This window comes from Protopterus annectens, chromosome 4.part0, assembly GCF_019279795.1.
Source record: "Protopterus annectens isolate FY-2018-M chromosome 4.part0, PAN1.0, whole genome shotgun sequence".
Taxonomy (NCBI): domain Eukaryota; kingdom Metazoa; phylum Chordata; order Ceratodontiformes; family Protopteridae; genus Protopterus; species Protopterus annectens.
This window is the reverse complement of record NC_056733.1, coordinates 1211798313-1211816871: the sequence shown is the minus strand read 5'-3', so window position 1 is coordinate 1211816871 and position 18559 is coordinate 1211798313. Positions and strand designations below refer to the sequence as shown.

At 42.4% G+C, this 18559-nt stretch overlaps 1 protein-coding gene across 2 annotated transcripts in view; it reads right to left on the bottom strand.

Moving 5' to 3' along the window:
- Positions 1–18559, bottom strand: part of LOC122799823 (dihydropyrimidinase-related protein 3) — a 1038656-nt gene that overhangs the window by 396930 nt on the left and 623167 nt on the right. For both annotated transcript variants that reach the window (XM_044069139.1, XM_044069140.1), the window contains exon 5: positions 12464–12525. In XM_044069139.1, coding sequence (XP_043925074.1) covers positions 12464–12525 — 62 coding nt within the window. The remainder of the gene's footprint in view (positions 1–12463; positions 12526–18559) is intronic.

Below are 18559 nucleotides of genomic sequence, written 5' to 3'. Positions count from 1 at the left end.
TAAGCTTCTGAGCCCCCCAAGCCTTTCTATGTTGGAGGGAAGCCTTCTAGCTTATCAGTGGGAGTGGTAAGCACTAGGTAGCCTATCTACGACACGAGGAGTGGATTCTGGTCCAGACATTGTAGTTTACTGGCCGCTTGGGCGGTTTTTCCATCTCTCTCAACTTTCTGGTTTAAAAGTCCGCATTTGTGCTTGTTTCCCACCTTTCCAGTAACTAGTCTAGTCCAGATACAGACTTGCTGTATCCAGGACTGTTGTAAGCTTCTGAGCAGTGCCAAAGTCTGCTCTTCAATTTTTTCCTTAGATCTACTAGTTCTCGCCTCTCCTGCACTTATACTAGCTTATTAGTCTAGCACTTTACCAGACTTCTTGTAGCAATTATAGTAGCACATAAAAGTGCTACCAGCACTAAACGTTCTACCAGGAAACAGATCCAGTTCTTATCAATGTCCACCCCTCCAAGGATGTCTAAAGGTCAGTTCCCTGTGCTTTCTCCTATTAACCTGGTGAACATGGGCATCCTGAGGCAACGTAGCAACTGCCTCATGTACACAGACAACCCTCTCCTCTTACCTCCCAACACTCAGACTTGTGAGAGATGCACTTATACATCCAAACTGGAAGCCACGCACTTTCCAGCCAAGACCGGAATAGCTGGTCAAGACGAGAAGGTCAACACTTGCACCATATCACATGGAACACATAGCTCTCCAGAAAACACACCGGCACTGCCTTCACATAAAAACACAAACCACACACCCACCTTCGCAGAGGCTCTCAATAAAAATCTACCCAAGCAGTAGAGACCTCCAAGGCAGAAACACACTCGACCACCAAAACACAACACTAATCACGGGACACATAACTCTCCTAAACAGTGTGCCACTCAACCAAAGCCCCTAAGGCAAAACAGCATGCCCAACACACTAATCATAGGTGACTTGATACTGAGGCACACTGATGTCCAACTCACTAGGATGAATAAGGGGAAAGTAACAGTCAGGTTCCTGTCAAGTGCCAGGATCCGCCACATAACGCATGCACTCAGGTCCCTCAACAACAGGTACAAATATGACTCTGTCATTGTACATGTGGGTGTGAATGACCTGAGACGTACCTCCCTGGACTACATGAAAAGAGACATGAAGGAGCTCTCGGATTATGCACCTCAGATGGGTATAACCCTAGCCCTGAACAACATCCTACCATCACCCAGAATGATACCACAGTACAAGCAGAAAATGACTGATTTCAACAACTGGCTAAGCTTCTAGTGTCATTCGAAGGGGATCCAGTATCTGTCTGCCTGGGATCACATGACTGACATATCTCGATGCTTTGCCAGAGATGGTCTGCATCTGTCACTCCTGGGCTTCCGGATACTGGCAAAGGCTCGTGCCACCCCTATAGTGCCTTTTTTGGAAGGTGTTCCAAAGACCAAATTACCACAGTGACCGCTAAAAACAAATGCAATCTGAGGGTCATGCTGCTCAATGCCAGAAGTCTAAATCTCAAAATGTACTCGCTCGAAGCATTCCTTAAAATGGAGAACATTGACATTTGTGTTGTAACAGAGACCTGGTTCAAGGCAGCAGAAAGCATCCCTGCACTACCAGGCTATAACTCACTCCACACCTTTCGGCCCCAGAACTTGGACTGAAGCTCTACAGGCGGTGGTGTTTCCATATTTATAAAGGAGGCGTACACCTCCAGACTGGTAGCCCAACATAACGTATCATAGATACTTCAGGTGCAGCTAACATTGGGTAAGACAGCGATTCAGGTCATAGCCTGCTATAGGTACCCAACCATATCCCAAGGCTCACACTCCACATTCCTAAAGCACTCTGGAGAATATTAGGGTCAAACCTAACACTCTCTTACTAGGCAATTTCAACTACTCCTTCATTAACTGGGAAAACTACTCATGTACCAATACACTTGCCCAACGTTTCCTGGAGTACATTAATTCCAATGCCCTGGAGCAGCTCGTTCTTACCCCCACTAGAGATTGCAACATCCTTGACCTGGTCAATACTAACATGGGCGACCATTGCTCTACACCAATAATCAGCTTCTCCCTGGTTAGATCCGACCACAAACTAATCACCTTGGAAATCCACATTCATCCCGCCCTCCCACCCCCAAAAAGATAACTATCATGAAAAACTTCTCCAAAGCTAACTTTGGGCTCCTAAAAACAGAGGTGGCTAACTTCACAGCACCCATGCAAAGGGAGAATATCTGCGTGACCACCAAATCATACACCAGTACACTGTAAGAACATGTACAGAAATGCATGGATCTCACCATACCCAAAAGATCCACAATGCTCTCCACCAAAAAAAGAAGCCAATCTGGTGGTCCCCTGCCATAAACACACTCTACAACAGAAGGAGGAAACTGATGCGGAATAAGGTGAAGTCCAAACACTGGAAAAACTCCCTTATCAGCCTCATAAAAAAGTTGAGATCCCTCATCAAATCCTCTAAAGCTAACTATGAAATCAGAATTGCAGCAGACAGTAAAGACAACCACAAGGCCTCCTATAGTTATGTAAAGTATCTCTTCAGCAATACCTATATTTGCTCTGAGCTACTGCACAATGGTACGTCCTATACCAAGCCAACAGATATTGCCAGTATACTGGCCGACAGATTCAGTGCCAACTTTACCCCTCTCTCCTCCCCCAAAGAACATATCACAATACCAGTAGACTTCCAGGCACCCAGTATTACTGCTGCACACGTTAAAACAGCACTGTCCAAGGCCAAGAATACAGCTTCTATGGGACCTGACAATATCTTGACTATATTCTACATGAACTACAGAGTGAACTGGCACCTCACCTGTGTGCCCTGTTCAATCACAGCCTCACCTCAGGCTTTGTCCCTACCGAATGGTGCACTGCTACAGTCATCCCTCTCCACAAAGGAGGAGCGACTACAGACCCTGGGAACTATCGTCCCATTACCTTGATGAGTCTGACATGAAAAGCTATGTAACGCATCATCAGGGACCTAATAACAAGGATATAGGGACTCTCCAAACTCTGGATCCCACACAGTTTGGTTTTGTGAAGGGTAGATTATGCCTGCTCAACTTGGTTGACTTCTTTGAGTCAGTCACCAGAGTTGTGGATGAAGACAAGGTGGTTCATACTGCCTACCTTGATCTGGTCAAGGCTTTTGATACCATTCCCCACTCAGGAATCATAGAAAAACTTACTAAGCTAGGCATTAATCCCTATATCACTAGGTGGGTTGCAAACTGGCTTACAGATAGAACCCACAGTGTGTCCAACAGGGTTCGGTCCTGGGTCCTCTCCTGTTTGGTTATCTACTTCTCTGAAGTCCAGGCCAACACGAATGGACTCTGGCTGACAAAGTTTGCAGACAATTGCAAGTTGGGAACTATTATTAACTCTCCAAGTGATGTTGGCATCCTACAGAATGGCCTCACTGAGACCAACGACTGGTGTCAGAACCATGGCCTTAAACTCCATGCCAAAAAATGTGTCATCATCCCCTTTGGGAAAAGCCCAGTTCCCATGAATTACCACATTGATGGTAGTCCACTAAGCACAGAAAGCATTATAAGAGATCTACGAACACAGGTTGACAGCAATCTCTTTTTTGACCACCACACTGCCACTGTGGTCAGAAAGTCCTTCTATGTGGCACACCTCATTACCAAGGGTTTTGCATCCAGGAAAAAAAAGAGGTCATTGTCTCCCTCTACTCTTCCCTCATTAGGTCAGTCATCAAGTACAATGTCCCATTTGGCATGTACCTCTTTAGACACCTGCAACAACTGGAGAGGCCACAAAAGTACCTCACAAAGAGGATCCTAGGCCTTAAACACTTGTCCTATATGGACAGTCTCGAAAAACTCCAACTATTCTGTCTCATATCACTTACTTAAAGGCAATCTCTGCTTGACTTACAAAGTCATGTCTGACCCAACTCTGTTAGAAATGCTACATCTAAAGAAATCCCAATCCCTCCACACCACACGCTCCAGAGACCTCAACCTCATTACCACAATTAACAGAACATGCTGGAGGGACAGGTTCATAACCCAGAGACTGCCCATGCTATAGAACAGACTTTTCATACATGTCAAGCAGAGCACCTCGCTGACCCTCTCTAAGAGAAATCTTGATGAGTGGATGGGAAACAGAAAATTCACCTCAGGGATACCTCCAGTGGCTCTACTCGACAGAGGCACTGGGAACTAAAGTTGGGTGACACTATACCAGGGTAATCCTGTGGCTAGGCTTGTAAAGGCCCCAGGGCCATTAGCCTAGTACACACCTATGAACCTATGAAGACAAAAGTATATGACAGACAGGATGAGAGCATAGGTTGTCTGTCTATTAGCGGAGGTGGAGAAACCATGCTGTTAGCTTGAGGTCTGAGATGGCTGGATAAATTATGCTTGTCAGATGAAACAGAAATTGGATCCAGAATCCAAGGTGGGTAAAGAAGATGAGGCCAAAGAACGGAAAACCAAACCTATCGAGGACATAAGGTGCAATGAGGAAGACTTTGGTCTTCAACCTTGCAGCTTTCTGTAGGAATGTGGTAATCAGTAGGGTTGGTGGATAAGCACAGAGAAGACTGAAGGGCTAACCGTGGAGCACAGCGCCCCATGGTAATTCCTCTGTTGGGGAGATTAGGGCAAGAAACTGATGCACTTATTTAGGGGAGACACAAAAATATTGCAATAAGGCTGGCCCCATTGACAGAATATCACTTCAATCACTTTTTTGTTGAGAGACCACTCTTGAGGTAGTAGAATCAACCTATTCAATTTGTCTATTACATTGAACTTCCCCAGAACGTGCGTTGCTATCAAAAAATGGTTGGATGAGACTGCCCATTGCCACACTCTAAGTGCTTCTTGACACAAGTGATAAGACCTGGTTCCTCTTTGTTTGTTGATGTACCAAACTACTGACATACTGTCCGTCTGGATCGCAACTGTCCCCAGATGTACAGCATCCTGGAAAGCTTGCAACACTAAAGGCACTGCTCTCATCTCCAGGACATTTATATGCAAATTGGCCTCTTCGGGGGACCAAGTGCTTTGGACTCTTTTCCCCAGGAAGTGCCTCACCCATTCAATCTGTGATCCATCTGTGGTCACTATGGCCTTGGGTTGAGGGAAAATGAATGGACGGCCTTGTAAAGGCTGATCTGACCTTATCCACCACTAAAGGTATTCCCTGCATGTCTGTGTGATCCTTATTTGAACTGAGATCTGCTGATAAAAAACTGACCATTGGGACACTAACATCCACTGAAGAATTCTCATATGATATCTTGCCAGGAGAACATGAAATTGTGGCTGCTGACACTGACCCCAATACTTGAAGAATCAATTGGGCTGAAATGTTAGTGTTATGAATATTTTTTGTGACCTGCGGTCTTAATGTTTGTATTCTGTTTAGGGGAAGTGAAGCTGTTGCAGATATGGTATAGAAATTTTCCCCTGTGAATTCCAGTGTTTGAAATTGTTGCAACTGAGATTTCTTGTAATTTATTGTAATTTCAGAAGGAAGCAAGTCTGGAGTACCTGGTCTCTCGTTATTACGAGTAGATGCTTGGAGGGAGTGATAATGAGCCGTCATCTAAATATGGAAACACCCAGAATCCCTGCAGTCTCAAGTGAGCTGCCACCACTTCCATGCATTTGGTGAACACCCTGAGGGCTGAGGTGAGACCAAAGGGCTGGGCTCGGAACTGGCAATGACTGGCTCCCACCCCTGCAGTCTCAAGTGAGCTGCCACCACTGCCATGCATTTGGTGAACACCCTGAGGGCTGAGGTGAGACCAAAGGGCTGGGCTCGGAACTGGCAATGACTGGCTCCCACCCCTGCAGTCTCAAGTGAGCTGCCACCACTGCCATGCATTTGGTGAACACCCTGAGGGCTGTGGTGAGACCAAAGGGCTGGGCTCGCAACTGGGAATGACTGGCTCCCACCTAGAAGCATAAAAACCTTCTGGACAGCCTGCTCATTTTTATGTCATAGTACTCATCTTGAAGTTCTATTGAACACATCCTATCATCCTTGCCTAAGAATGGCAGGATGGACTGAACTATGACCATCCAAAACTTTGAGTGTCAGACTGACTTGTTTAAGTTGCTGATATGCAGAATCAGTCTCCAGTCCCCTGTTTTCTTTGGCACTAAAAAGAATCTTGAGTAAGTTTCGGATCCTTTCTGGTCTGGTGGGACTGCATGAATGACTTTTTTTCTAGCAGCTTTTGTATTTCCAGTGCTGCTGCTTTCCTTTGATTGGGTTGAGCATCGGGAAACTTCTGCTAGGATGGAGATGGAAGAGGAAAGGGAATTATATAACTTCTAGAAATAATCCTCTGCACTCAAGTGTCTTTTGTGATATCTAGCCAGGCTCTCTGGTGCAAGGATATATGACCCCCAATTGCCTGCAGAGGGGGACAATCAGACCTCCTTTCAGGAACATTGATAGGGTCTGTGACAGAATGTATTTATAGACCCTTGATTTTGGAGGCCATCTCTGCTGAGTGGGTGGCATCTTCCATTAGCACCCCCCTCTCGCCTCTGGGGGAACCTTTTCCACATAGATCTTGGAAAGGACTATGAGATTTCCTGAGCCACATTTTTCATCCCCCTCATTGATTCCTAGAGAAGGTTCTTTGAGGGGTCGAAAAATGTACTTCTACAGCAGAGAAAGTCTTTCCATCTTTGTCACACCTGGAGAGGATGTCCTTCACCTTTGGGGCCTTATAAAGAAGATCTGTTAAAGGGACCATTGACAAAAGAAGACATGAAAGGCCCCGAAAAGTCACAAAAGTGCATTCAGGTGGGTCTCCTTATTGAGATACCTGAACATTCTGCCCTTGAGGTACCCTCAGCCGCACAAGAGATAAGCTTCATGGATGAATTTGACATGGACTCAAGGGTTACCAACTGCAAGGCTACTGAAACTTGAGTCTCTGCAGTAGTGGTCCCTGAAAAAGTATTTGAAAGCTCCTCTATCAAATCTTTTTACAATATAATGAAATGTGCCAAACAGTTCAGTGACCTAGGAGCAAAAGTCGCTGAAGTATAGACATGCTTCCCAAATCGGCCCAAAGCCCTAGGCTCTCTATTAGGGGGATGGACTGTGGAACTTTGTTCCGCAAGTTCCTTCTTCGTGGTTGCTGCAACAACCATGGCATCTACTGGTTCTCCCTTGCTCCAGTATTCCCTTCCTGTTGGAGGTGTCAGAATTTGGTCTGATCTCTTGGGGATAGGTTCATCCACATCAGGTCCCTTTCATGCCCACTGAGAGAGCAAATCAATGAGCTCATCAGCAGGCACAGTCACCCAACAGGTAGATGGGCCAGATCGAAATGCCTCCAGAAACATTGATTTTTCTGGAGAAGGATTTTGGGAGGACCAACCACCCCATTGCTTGAGGATCTCCAGAATGTCTCCAAATAGAACATCTTGAGTAGGTGATCTAGGGAATCATTCCCATTCATTGAAATCAGTGTCTTCTGTGATTTATTTTCTATGGGGAATTCAAGTGCCTCCTTTTGCACTTTCTCTTCTGGGGAACATCCTCCATGGGATGTTCTGGGGAAGTGTCAGAAGTGAGAGTAATACCCTGCTGAGTAGTCTGGAGGATTTGGGCTGTCCCTGTGGAGTCAAATGCTGTGGCTCATGCTGCAGAGACACATGAGATGTCGAAGGAAGATCCGAGGGGGGAGGGACCATCCATCACGCTGATGCAGAGAACTCTCTCTCCACTATGTCAAAGTTAGAACGCCCAGGGGAGAAGGAATCCTATTTAGCTGAGAAGACATGCTTCTGCCCCATCAGCTCCATCTGCCCCATCGGCTCCATCTGCCCAGAAGGCAATCTAGGTGAGGCAAAGGTTGGAGCTGAGCTTTCCAGGGTTGAGGCTAAGAGGGGCAGAGACAGCTCAGAAACTTTCAGAGTCGATTCTAACACCTCAGATCTAACTGGAACGCTTTGGCTATGAGAACCACTTAGCTTCAACTCGTCTGAGCTAGAGCACTAAGAGAAACCCTCAGATCCGAGGACGCCACTGTCCTCGAATTTGATCCAGGCAGACTCAGCAAAGTCGGATCCAAAGACTATGAAACGAAGTGTCTAATCAGAGAAGTAGCTGGTACTGGAGGGGTACAGCTGGTTAAGGATTCCTGACCTCAGGAGTAGGAGCTGGTAGAACCCCATCTGTATCTGCGCCAAGAGAAACTTCTTCATCATTCTATCCATGTTGGCTTCAGTGAGACTCCTGGAAGAAGGAGATGAAGCTACAGAGGGTGACTTGGATTGCTGTCTCTCAAGGAAGGGAGATGGGACCTTAAAAGGTACTGGGTCTACAGAGGGTGAGTATCGGATCTGAGAGTGTACTTTAGAATTCATAGTAGCTGGATTCAAGGAGATTTTAGGAGATGCTGTAGCATTCTTGGAGCCAGATGACTTAGGATCCAGCCTGGACTTTTTGTGTGGAGGTTCTGCTGAAGACGAAGTCAACAAACCTGATTTTTTCCAAGGACTTTTTTGGAGTGTCCTTAGAAGCTATCTTAGGGGAGTGTGTCCCAGACATGGCTTCAGAAACAGTAGTGCGCAGTAAACATTTTAAAATATATTTGTTTTTACAATCCTATATAGCTCACGGACTGAAACTCTGGCAAATACTGCATTCCACATTAAGATGCTCTGCGCCTAAACAAGAGACACAGAGATCATGAGAATCAGAACAAGGTAATTTATGGCCACATTTTCTACATTTCTTAAACCCTTTTTCAGACATGATGAAAGTTTTTTTTTTTGTTAGGGTAAGGAGGAAAGAAAAGGTGGAAAAAGGCACAACTATGTTATAAAAAGGAATACATCAACGGTGCAAGATAAAGCTATACACACACACACATATATATATATATATATATATATATATATATATATATATATATATATATATATATATATATATATATATATATATATATATATATAAACGCTTAGCAAAATTCCAACAGTGGTATATAAAAAATACACTAAATGTATGCAGGAAAGAAAGACAGAAAAGAATTATTGTAAAAAAAGCACATCTCAAAAATTGTTCAAAAGCAAAGCTGACCACTTCTATATGTGAAAAGAGATCTGGGGTATGGTAGGGGCTGGTGTATTATGGGTAGGGAGGAGCTCAAGAGTTTCAGTTGGCCACGACCTATAGTAATTGCCGAGTCAGATCCAAGGTTTGGATCCAAACCTATTGGTTGAGGAATGAATGGAAATTGACATCAGAGCAATCTTTCTGACAGAAAAAAAAGAAAGTGGTACTTTCTTACAACTGAAAGAGATATAACACTGGAAAATTAGTACAAAAGAAAGAAATGATGAATATTCACACACAACTCCACTCCACAAATGATAACAAATAAACTGAAAGTCCAAAGAGTAGCCTGAGGTTACTTTCTTTTGAACTATTTATGAAGTGTGGCAAAGAACAGCTGGACAGTGTGCATGCTGCATGATGGGAAGAGAAAATAAGTTTTCCTGGAAATATGAGATAGTTGCATTGGCCAAGCACTCACAATGCAGGTCACATCAGTCTTGCTGGTCACAGAAGACAAGCCTCTTCTAATGAGATCCACAAGTTCTTCAAATTAAAACATTACATGAAATATTTTTTGTGAGGGGCAAAGGTCTCACATACCACATGGTATGGTTATACTCCTCCATCTCCAAGCTATTACAGTCAAGGACATACTTTGTCACAAGCTTGCTTTAAACTGAAATATGATTCATCAAGCCCACCTGCTCAAACAGGCTTTTACACACATTTTTTTTTATGTGCATAAAAAGTGCCCACATTGACTTCACAGAGATTTTCGCTCCCAAACTAATACAGCTAACTTTGAGGTCACAAAGCCTTATGGAAGTTGGAAAAAATCATTTGACGAACAGGCTTGAAACAGCCTAGCTTGACAAAAACTGACTCAAGAATATGAAAAAAAAATGTTATGTTATAATCATGTGTCTATACACTGCAAGTATAGTGACTACCCTGACATACAGTAAAACAGTGTAATGTGTTTTGAAGTATCATAGTATTGGCAAAGTGTCTATCTTTTTAATATGCTTGAAAATGTTTGTACTGGTTTGGAAAAAAAACTTTTTTTTTTTTAATTTTCACCTTCAGAGCACATTCCCAATGAAGAAGAAAGCATGCTAAATTAAAAAAATATTGCTGTGTGTATATATATATATATATATATATATATATATATATATATATATATATATACATGTGTGTGTGTGTGTGTATTTTTTATAACTAGTTTAGATAAATAAGTTGGGATGCAAATATATAGTTATCTACAGTGTTGGCAAAAGCTCACATTCATGCATTTATTTTTTGTGTCCCTTCAGTGCCTGCCCACCTGTCCAAAGACTCCTCTACCTTAACCCAGTTGGCTTATTTGTTCTCAGAAGACAGAAGCAAAACAACCCAGGCTGTGCTACAGACTTGTGACTCATTCAGTACTGTCAGGGAATCCTGATCAGCTGTCCCACAGCAACAGATGGATGGTAGGAAGTGGGTCAGCTTGTTGGTCCTATGGGGCAGCATACTCTCTCCTCTTATGTCTCTTTAACAGATGCTCTAGAGTTGCCCTCCAAGGGGAAGCATGATCTTGCACAAAGAATTCTTCTCGGCCTGTAGTGCAAGTGCACAAATCAGCATGCGCTTGCTAAGCACAAAGTCTGTGGGTTGAAACACCTAGTGTTCCTCCTAGGTGATACCCATATACTGCAACAGCCACCCCAAGGAAAGGCAAGCTGGCAACAGATACTCACTCCCATCCTCTCCTGCTAGCTCCTACAAGTACTTATGTTACTATTCGAACCTAAATCACCTGAATTGTAGTATGGGTTTTATCCCTCTGTGCTACAGAAATGGCTTCATTCACTCATTTTTTAATACACAATTTATTCTACTCAGTTAGGTTCAGTTGTTGTGGAACCACAGCCTATCTTGGAAAGCAATGGGAGTACTGCAGAAAAAGAATCCTGAAAAGGATGCCAGTCTATCACAAAATTAAAAAAACACATTCAGTTTCAGCATACATACACAGGCAGCTTAGAAAATACATAATTCACCTAATGCATGTCTGTCTTTGGTATGTAGGGTGAAACCAGATCATCCAGAGAAAGCCCACATGGACACATGGAAGAGATGTAGGCTCCATACGGACAGAACACCAATCAATAACTTAAGCAGATAATCAAGCGCTGTTAAGTCATCAGTGATTACTAGTGCACCACACTGCTCCTCACTGATTCCAACTCGCAGCACAATCAATACTGACAGAATGCACTTTGCATCTCTCTTTTGTTGAGTAACTGAATAAAATCAAACTTTCAATCACAGAGGCAACAAAAAAATCTGATAACAGACACTGGACTGTAGTATTTTGAAAGCTAGGATTACCTATTTACTGAAGAGTTGTAAAGCGCAACAATGATAAATTACAAAATGCCAAGTTCTGGGGCAGTCATTATTTATACAAATGAGCTGTCAGCTTACACTATCTCTAAATCTTGTTTTGGTGTCTTTAAGATACTACCTTTAAATACTATTTCTGTGCCCTTTAAAAGAGTGATTTCTAATAACTAAAGTCTTCTTCAAGTAAGCAAGTCAACTGTAAAATAAAAAGATATTTCATCAAATGTATATGCATCTGTGTGTGTAATATGTCAGGACAGTTTACATTCACTTTGCAGAATTGCAGTACATCAGATTTTATTTGAACAAATGCAGTTACTAGACTGACTGAAATGTTGCACCGTGTATTACTGAATTAATGTGAATGAACAGACTCTGCCATTCATGCATGTGAAGTAGATGTTATGAAGTGCGCTGTTGAAGCTTTTGAATCGAGATCACAGTAGAGAGAGGATCGGGAATGTTATCCTTTTCCTCACTGTAGTGCAATCTTGGAGTTGGTAAACATAATTTGCAGGATGTGTGGGGGGTGCAGGGGGCTTGCCCCCCTGCAAAAACATACAAACAGGTAGATGTTTGTGTTTGTTTAGATCCTTCCATACTTAGTGGTTTTGGGCTGTGTGTGACTGTTACAATAAAAATAAATAAATAAATAAAAATGCAAATGTTGACCTAGTTCCTTTAATTTGACATCTCTACCACTCAGCTGTCCATAATTCGACTATTAGCGGCAATGTTTTTCTGCAAAACTGTTCTGTGATTCAGCTACATGAATGTAAACCGCCAGGATTTATACATGGCTATTTTCTGTATACGGTCTGTATTCTGTGAATATGCCTCACTCATGCACTCCATCTGTTGAGTTCTCTACAGGATTTGAAAGCATCGACATTTTCTCATAAAAACATTAGACAGGAGAAAATAATGTAAATATGTGAAGCTTACGATTACCTCACTATTAGACATCTGATACGAGTCCTTATATGCCATATAAACCAGAAATGAGTTAATTCCTGCAGCAAAAGAAAATAAAAAGGAGATCTGTTACAAAGAACTACCAAGCAGCACAACCTTACAATTATTTTAGGATACAAAAAGCATAAGGATTACTTGGTAGGTCATTTTTCTACATTATAGGCTAAGTTCAGAGCTCTCTGACATTACTATCAACATTAATGTTTATACTGAGTGCTAATAAGTGGAATAATTTGCTACAGGAATCTGAAACTGAGCAGGTGTTTGACCTTTACAATTATTGTGCTGTTTTTTTCTAATCAAACAGTTCCTCTATACAGATATAGCAACTACCCTCAGAAACTATACTTACTTGGTGGAATATGCATACATCAGCACCTACTTAAAACATGATGCAATATGAAATGAAACAAAGTTAGGAAAGCAGATTTCCAACAAAGGAGACATTTTTGTTCATATTTGCTTCTCCGCTACAGCTCATTTGGGGCTGCATATGTGATATTCCCCTAAGAAGTAAGAAACTGGAAGTTATGTACTCAACATAACGCGAGATCCATGCTGTCTTCTTATGTGCGTCTCAACATTCGGTTATGCAGATCAGATCAGACCCGACAGCTGGCAACTTCGATCCATGCTGTCTTCTTATGTGCGTCTCAGCATTCGGTTATGCAGATCAGATCAGACCCGACAGCTGGCAACTTGGATCCATGCTGTCTTCTTATGTGTGTCTCAGCATTCGGTTATGCAGATCAGATCAGACCCGACAGTTGGCAACTTGGATCCATGCTGTCTTCTTATGTGCGTCTCAGCATTCGGTTATGCAGATCAGACCCGACAGCTGGCAACTTTAGAATCTTTAAGTTCTGAGGCTCCGTCTCCTCTCCCATACTGCCCTGCCTACCTTAAACTCCTCAGCGATTACTCTGCATAATTATGTATGTTCATAGAAAAAGGGACTATATATCAAGAGACAATAATAAAGGGAAAGAATCATAAATGGTGATAAAAGCAGACCTTGGGTTAGTCCACTAGATCTAATTCTGCTTCAGATCCTAACATATGTGACAATCTGGAAGGGAGATGGTGGAAGGGGTGGTTAAGATGGATGGAAAAAGACAACACAGATCTAGTGTTAGGGTAAGTGAATAAGTTTTCTATCAACCAATGTCTTTTCCATCTGCCTCAGCCTTTGAGACAGAGTCCCCAGCTATTCAACTGAGAGGTCCCAAGAGAGAAAGTACAGCTGTATAAATAAACACACTATAACACTAGATGCTCAAACAATCACTACTGCACTAGCCTTAACTGCATGAGTTACATGCTGCTAAGGACACAACAGCTGTCCAGGTTCCAAAGCTTTAGGGCACCTTCCATGCCCTCAAACTGTCAGGCAGCTTGAAAAGTGCTGACTAAAAGACAAATTTGGGTGCTAAGCCAATCAGAGCTTTCCTGCCAGCAGACAGAGGAAGGCTAAGCCCTGGAAGCACAACGGTAGGAAGAGCAAAAAATAAATAAGCACACCCTGGCATAAACTCCATACCAAAATAAAAAGGAGATAAGAGAAGGAGCAGCAACTGCAACAACGATCATTCAAACCTCTACTGTTACGCTACATTTGCTTACACAACTGTACTATGTTCATCCTACCGATCAATGCTGCAGCAGCCCCAGCTACATGCGTAGGTTACCCTAGCTTACTACCCTGGGGGGTAGAAGGAGATAACTCTACGAGCCTCTGGAGAATGGGCCTTGCAAAACCTAAACAAGACCTAGAGAGGGAAACAAGCTTACAGTTCTTTGTAAACATATGTAGAGAGCACCCAGTTGCTGCTTCTGGAATACTTCTAAAATCCAACCCTTTATAAACAGCCATAGATGAAGTCAAGGCCCTGGTGCAGCTGGCCTAGACCATGACTGGAATAGTTTTGTTATAGTGAGTACAGCAAAAGGCAAGAGCCTTAGACAACCATAAAGTCTGTTTTGACACAGGTTATCCCTTGCTACCTTCACAACAAACGAACAAATAATCTGAAGATCAGAAAGATTTAGTTTGGTCAAGGTAGTACTTGAGTTGTCTGTTGACATCCAACGTATGGTGCAGCATGTTTTCTTCATTTTTGGGTTTAGGAGAGAAAACAGTGAGACGGATAGTTTTGTTTAAAGTAAATTCAGATACCATTTTAGGTATAAAAGAAGGACTTGTTCTCAAAAAAAACCTTGCCCCTATGGAAAAGGAGGTGGGTTTGACTCACCATAAAAGCTTGCAACTAGGATACTTTTTTTGCAGAGGTTAAAGCAATCGGTAAAACTTTTCCATGTTAAGAACCTCAAGTTAGCCAGGTTAGCTGGTTCAAATGGAGAAAATGTTAGTCTCTAACAAAAAAGTAAGATCCCAAGGTGAGGCCACTAGCTTAAATGAAGGACGCTCATGCAAAACCTTTTTCAAAAACATTTCAACAAGAGACTGCAATGAAAGAGGAGGATCCGTAGGCAGACATGCTGAACTGGCCAATAAAAGAACCCTGATACAGGAGCAAGAAAGGCCATACAATAGTAGTAACTCATACAAATATTGTAAAAACAAAGAACTAGCCCTGAACGGGTATTGGCTATGTTACTGGCATCAACTAGAAAATCTTTTCCATTTGTTAATATATGATTTTCTAGTAGCAGGTTTTCTTGCCTCCATTAGCAAATGCTGCACATTCTCAGTAAAGAGGTGACAAAAAGGAATTAAAATCTTATCATCCACACAGTCATTTGAAGTTGATTGGTGTTAGGGAGTATAAAACGCCCCTGATCTTGTAAGGGGAGAACCAATCTGTGATGAAGTTTGAGCTAACTGCCCCTCACCATTTGCAAAAGAAGGGAGAACCACAGCTGCCTCGGGCAGAAGCAAGTAACCACAATGATTTTGTGGAATCCTTCTGAATCTCCAGAAGTTCCCTGTATATCAGTGGAAAGGGTGGAAAAGCATACAGGAAAATCCCTGTACAAAGAAAAGAAAAGGCATCTGTCTTCCAGGCCTTCTTACATGGAGCCCTTGAGTAGAATACTGCCAGCTGATTGTTTAGAGAGGAGACAGAGGTCTACTTGAGGAACTCCCACAAATGGATCAAATCTTGGAAGACTCGTTGATCTAGTTACCATTTGTGAGGGTCCGATATTGTCCTGCTCAGCTTGTCTACCACACAATTTTGCTCCGAAGGAATGCAGGATGTCTGTAGAGTGAAACTGGGCTTTGAAGCTATATCCTAAGCTAATATGGCTAGTCTGCAGAGGGGGTACAACTTGGGTCCTCCTTGCTTGCTGATATATCAAATAACTGTGGTATTGTCTGTAACAACTTGAAGAGGTCCTGGGGAGCAAAGATTATGCACAGAGTTGAGTGCCTTGATCAGGGCAAACATCTCTTTTATATTTATGCACTTGCATCTGTCCTTGGTGTCTCACACACCTAGCACTTTTACCCCTCCTGAAACTGCTCTCTGAGCAAAGTCCTAGGCATCTGTAGTGTCTGACTGCTTTGGAATGGGGGGAGGGGGCAGACCTGGATTCAGGGATATCTGTATTCCCCACCAACTGATTTCTCTTCGGACAAACCCCAACTGGATTTGAAAAGACAAAGGGTGCTGGTGCTGGGATGAAAGAGACTTCAGATACACTGTATCTTTCTCATGTAGAGCCTTGCCAGGTGTATCATGAGAATCATAGAAGCCATGAGACTCAGAATCCTGTGGTATTCCCTTGAAGTGACTGATGTCTGAGTGGAAACCCTAGAAATACATGTAGATATAGATCTAATTTTTTTCCTGTGGAAGAAAAGCTCTTTGAGTTACGGTGTCTAGTTTACAACCCAGAAACACAATCCTGTGAGAAGGAGTGAAAAAAGATTTTCAAATGTTCTCTTGGAATCCTGGCTTGTGTAAGACATCTCTCACCCAAGAGGGAAAAAAAAAGACTCTGCAAAGATAAGAAAGTAATCTAAATATGGAAAAAATATGGATACCCTGAAATCTGCAATGAGCTGTAACTAGAGCTAGATAATTTTTGAATATTCTTGGTGAAGTGGATAGCCCAAAGGGTAAGGCAAATAACTGGTAATGTGATAAAGGCACACAAAACCTTAAGAAACACATGAAATCTGGATGAATAGGGATGTGATAAGCACCTTGTAAATCTAGTGTTACCAGCAAACATGAATGTGGAAGAAGAGGTAATGGGTAGTGAAGTGACATAACTTTGAATTAGGGAATAATCAGAAACAGGTTTAGGAAAGATCCAGAACTGGTCACCAAACATTTTCTTTCTTTGTCATTAAAAACATCCTTGAATAAAACATGTGTCCCACCTGGGAAGAGGAAACTGGTTCCATCACTTCCTGGGAGAGCATGTGGTAAAAGACAGGTAGAAATAAAAGAGTCTGGTCTGGAGGATAAGGAATTACCTCCTGGAAAGGAGGAATCTCCTCCCATTGTCCTCTGTAACCTTGATGAATATCTTCAGAACCCACATGTCTGAAATTATCATCTTGTCAAAGAGACAAGTGGAGGTTCAGACTTTCTAGAAGACAAAAGGGGGTGGTAGGAGGGAACAAAGTCCCTTAAACTGTCATTCTATCTTATTTGGTTTTGGAAAGTTCCATAATTCTGCTTGGAACCACCTTGTCATTTCTTCACAAATGTCTGTTTACCTGCATTTTGTTGATACTGTTTATTTTGTTTCCTACCAAAATTAAATGATGAGTTAGAGAATCTCTTGGAAAATTTTGAAAAAGAGGGCTGAAAAATCATAGAGATTCCCTGTATCAGCTTACCCCATTCATAAGGCTTTCACCTTTGCAGCAGAGCAGCCAAAAACTAAATCTCTGTCCAAAGGAGAATTTAAAATTTCATTTCAACATCGCCTGGGAGGTTCTGAGAATGCAGCCATTAAAACCTCCTCAAAACAGTACCAGTGGCCATAGCCCTTAAAGACGTATCAACAGAGTCCTACACACACTGTATAAAATGAGTAGTGACTTGAACAACAGAAGAACTTAAATTATTTAAAGCAGATTTGTCCTCACAATGAAAAACTGCAGATAACACATTCCTCATACTTGCATAATTAGGACAAACATTGACATATGAGTATGACGAGTCAAAGTTCTGAAAATGAAAGCTGCAGAAGCATACACTTTTTCCCCATACTTATCAATAATCTTCCTGCCTTTACCAGAAATAATACAATTTGAATTAAGTGTTTATTAATAGAAGTACTAACTAAACTTATAACTGCTGGGGCAGGTTTGGGAAGAGTGTACACAAACTTAAAAGACTGAGGAACTTTACACATTCTATCTGTGATTTTAGGGGCAGCTGGCTGACTATCAGGAAAATGGGTGCAGGTTATAGAAATTCCTTCTGTAACAGCTCACAGTAGTTTCTGAGGGGCTGAGAAACAAGTGTTCTTCCACTGAAAACACTGGTACATTCTAGAAATAGTCATAGAGAAAGAGAGAGAGAGAGACAGAAACCCCCAAAGGGAGAATCAAAGACTGAGCTTTTCTCTGAGTCTGAATCAGAAATCTAAGGTGAAAATCCTGTATCTGTCCCTTCATCCTCCTGTCCAGATTCATAACCTTCAATCTTTTTAGGAAAGGAAGTATCCCTTTTTCTTTTACCAGAAACTACCTTTCAAGAAGCATCAATAGCCTGAAGTCAGAAAATAAACCACTCCTGTTTAAGGAAATTTGAGGAGGAATAGATACTTGGTTAGTTTTCTGCTTCTTTTTGACTGAAAAGATAGGGTCAAAAGTGCTGTTAGTGGTGGCGGCAGCTTCTATAGGGAAGGGCACAACATTCTAACAAAACTGGGAAGCCTTCCCTGTTCCCTCTCCCAGGACTGACAAGAGTGGCTCTCTCTTGCCCACTGAGGGGACCCAAAAAGCCACAGAGGACGTGGTTAACTCTGGTCCACAGTGACTGTAGGTGCTACACCAGAGGGATTCAGGGTAAAAGATGAGTGGTCTGAGGCACAACAAAATGACCACGGCATTCTCACCCACCTGCAGCTGAGGCAAATTGCTAC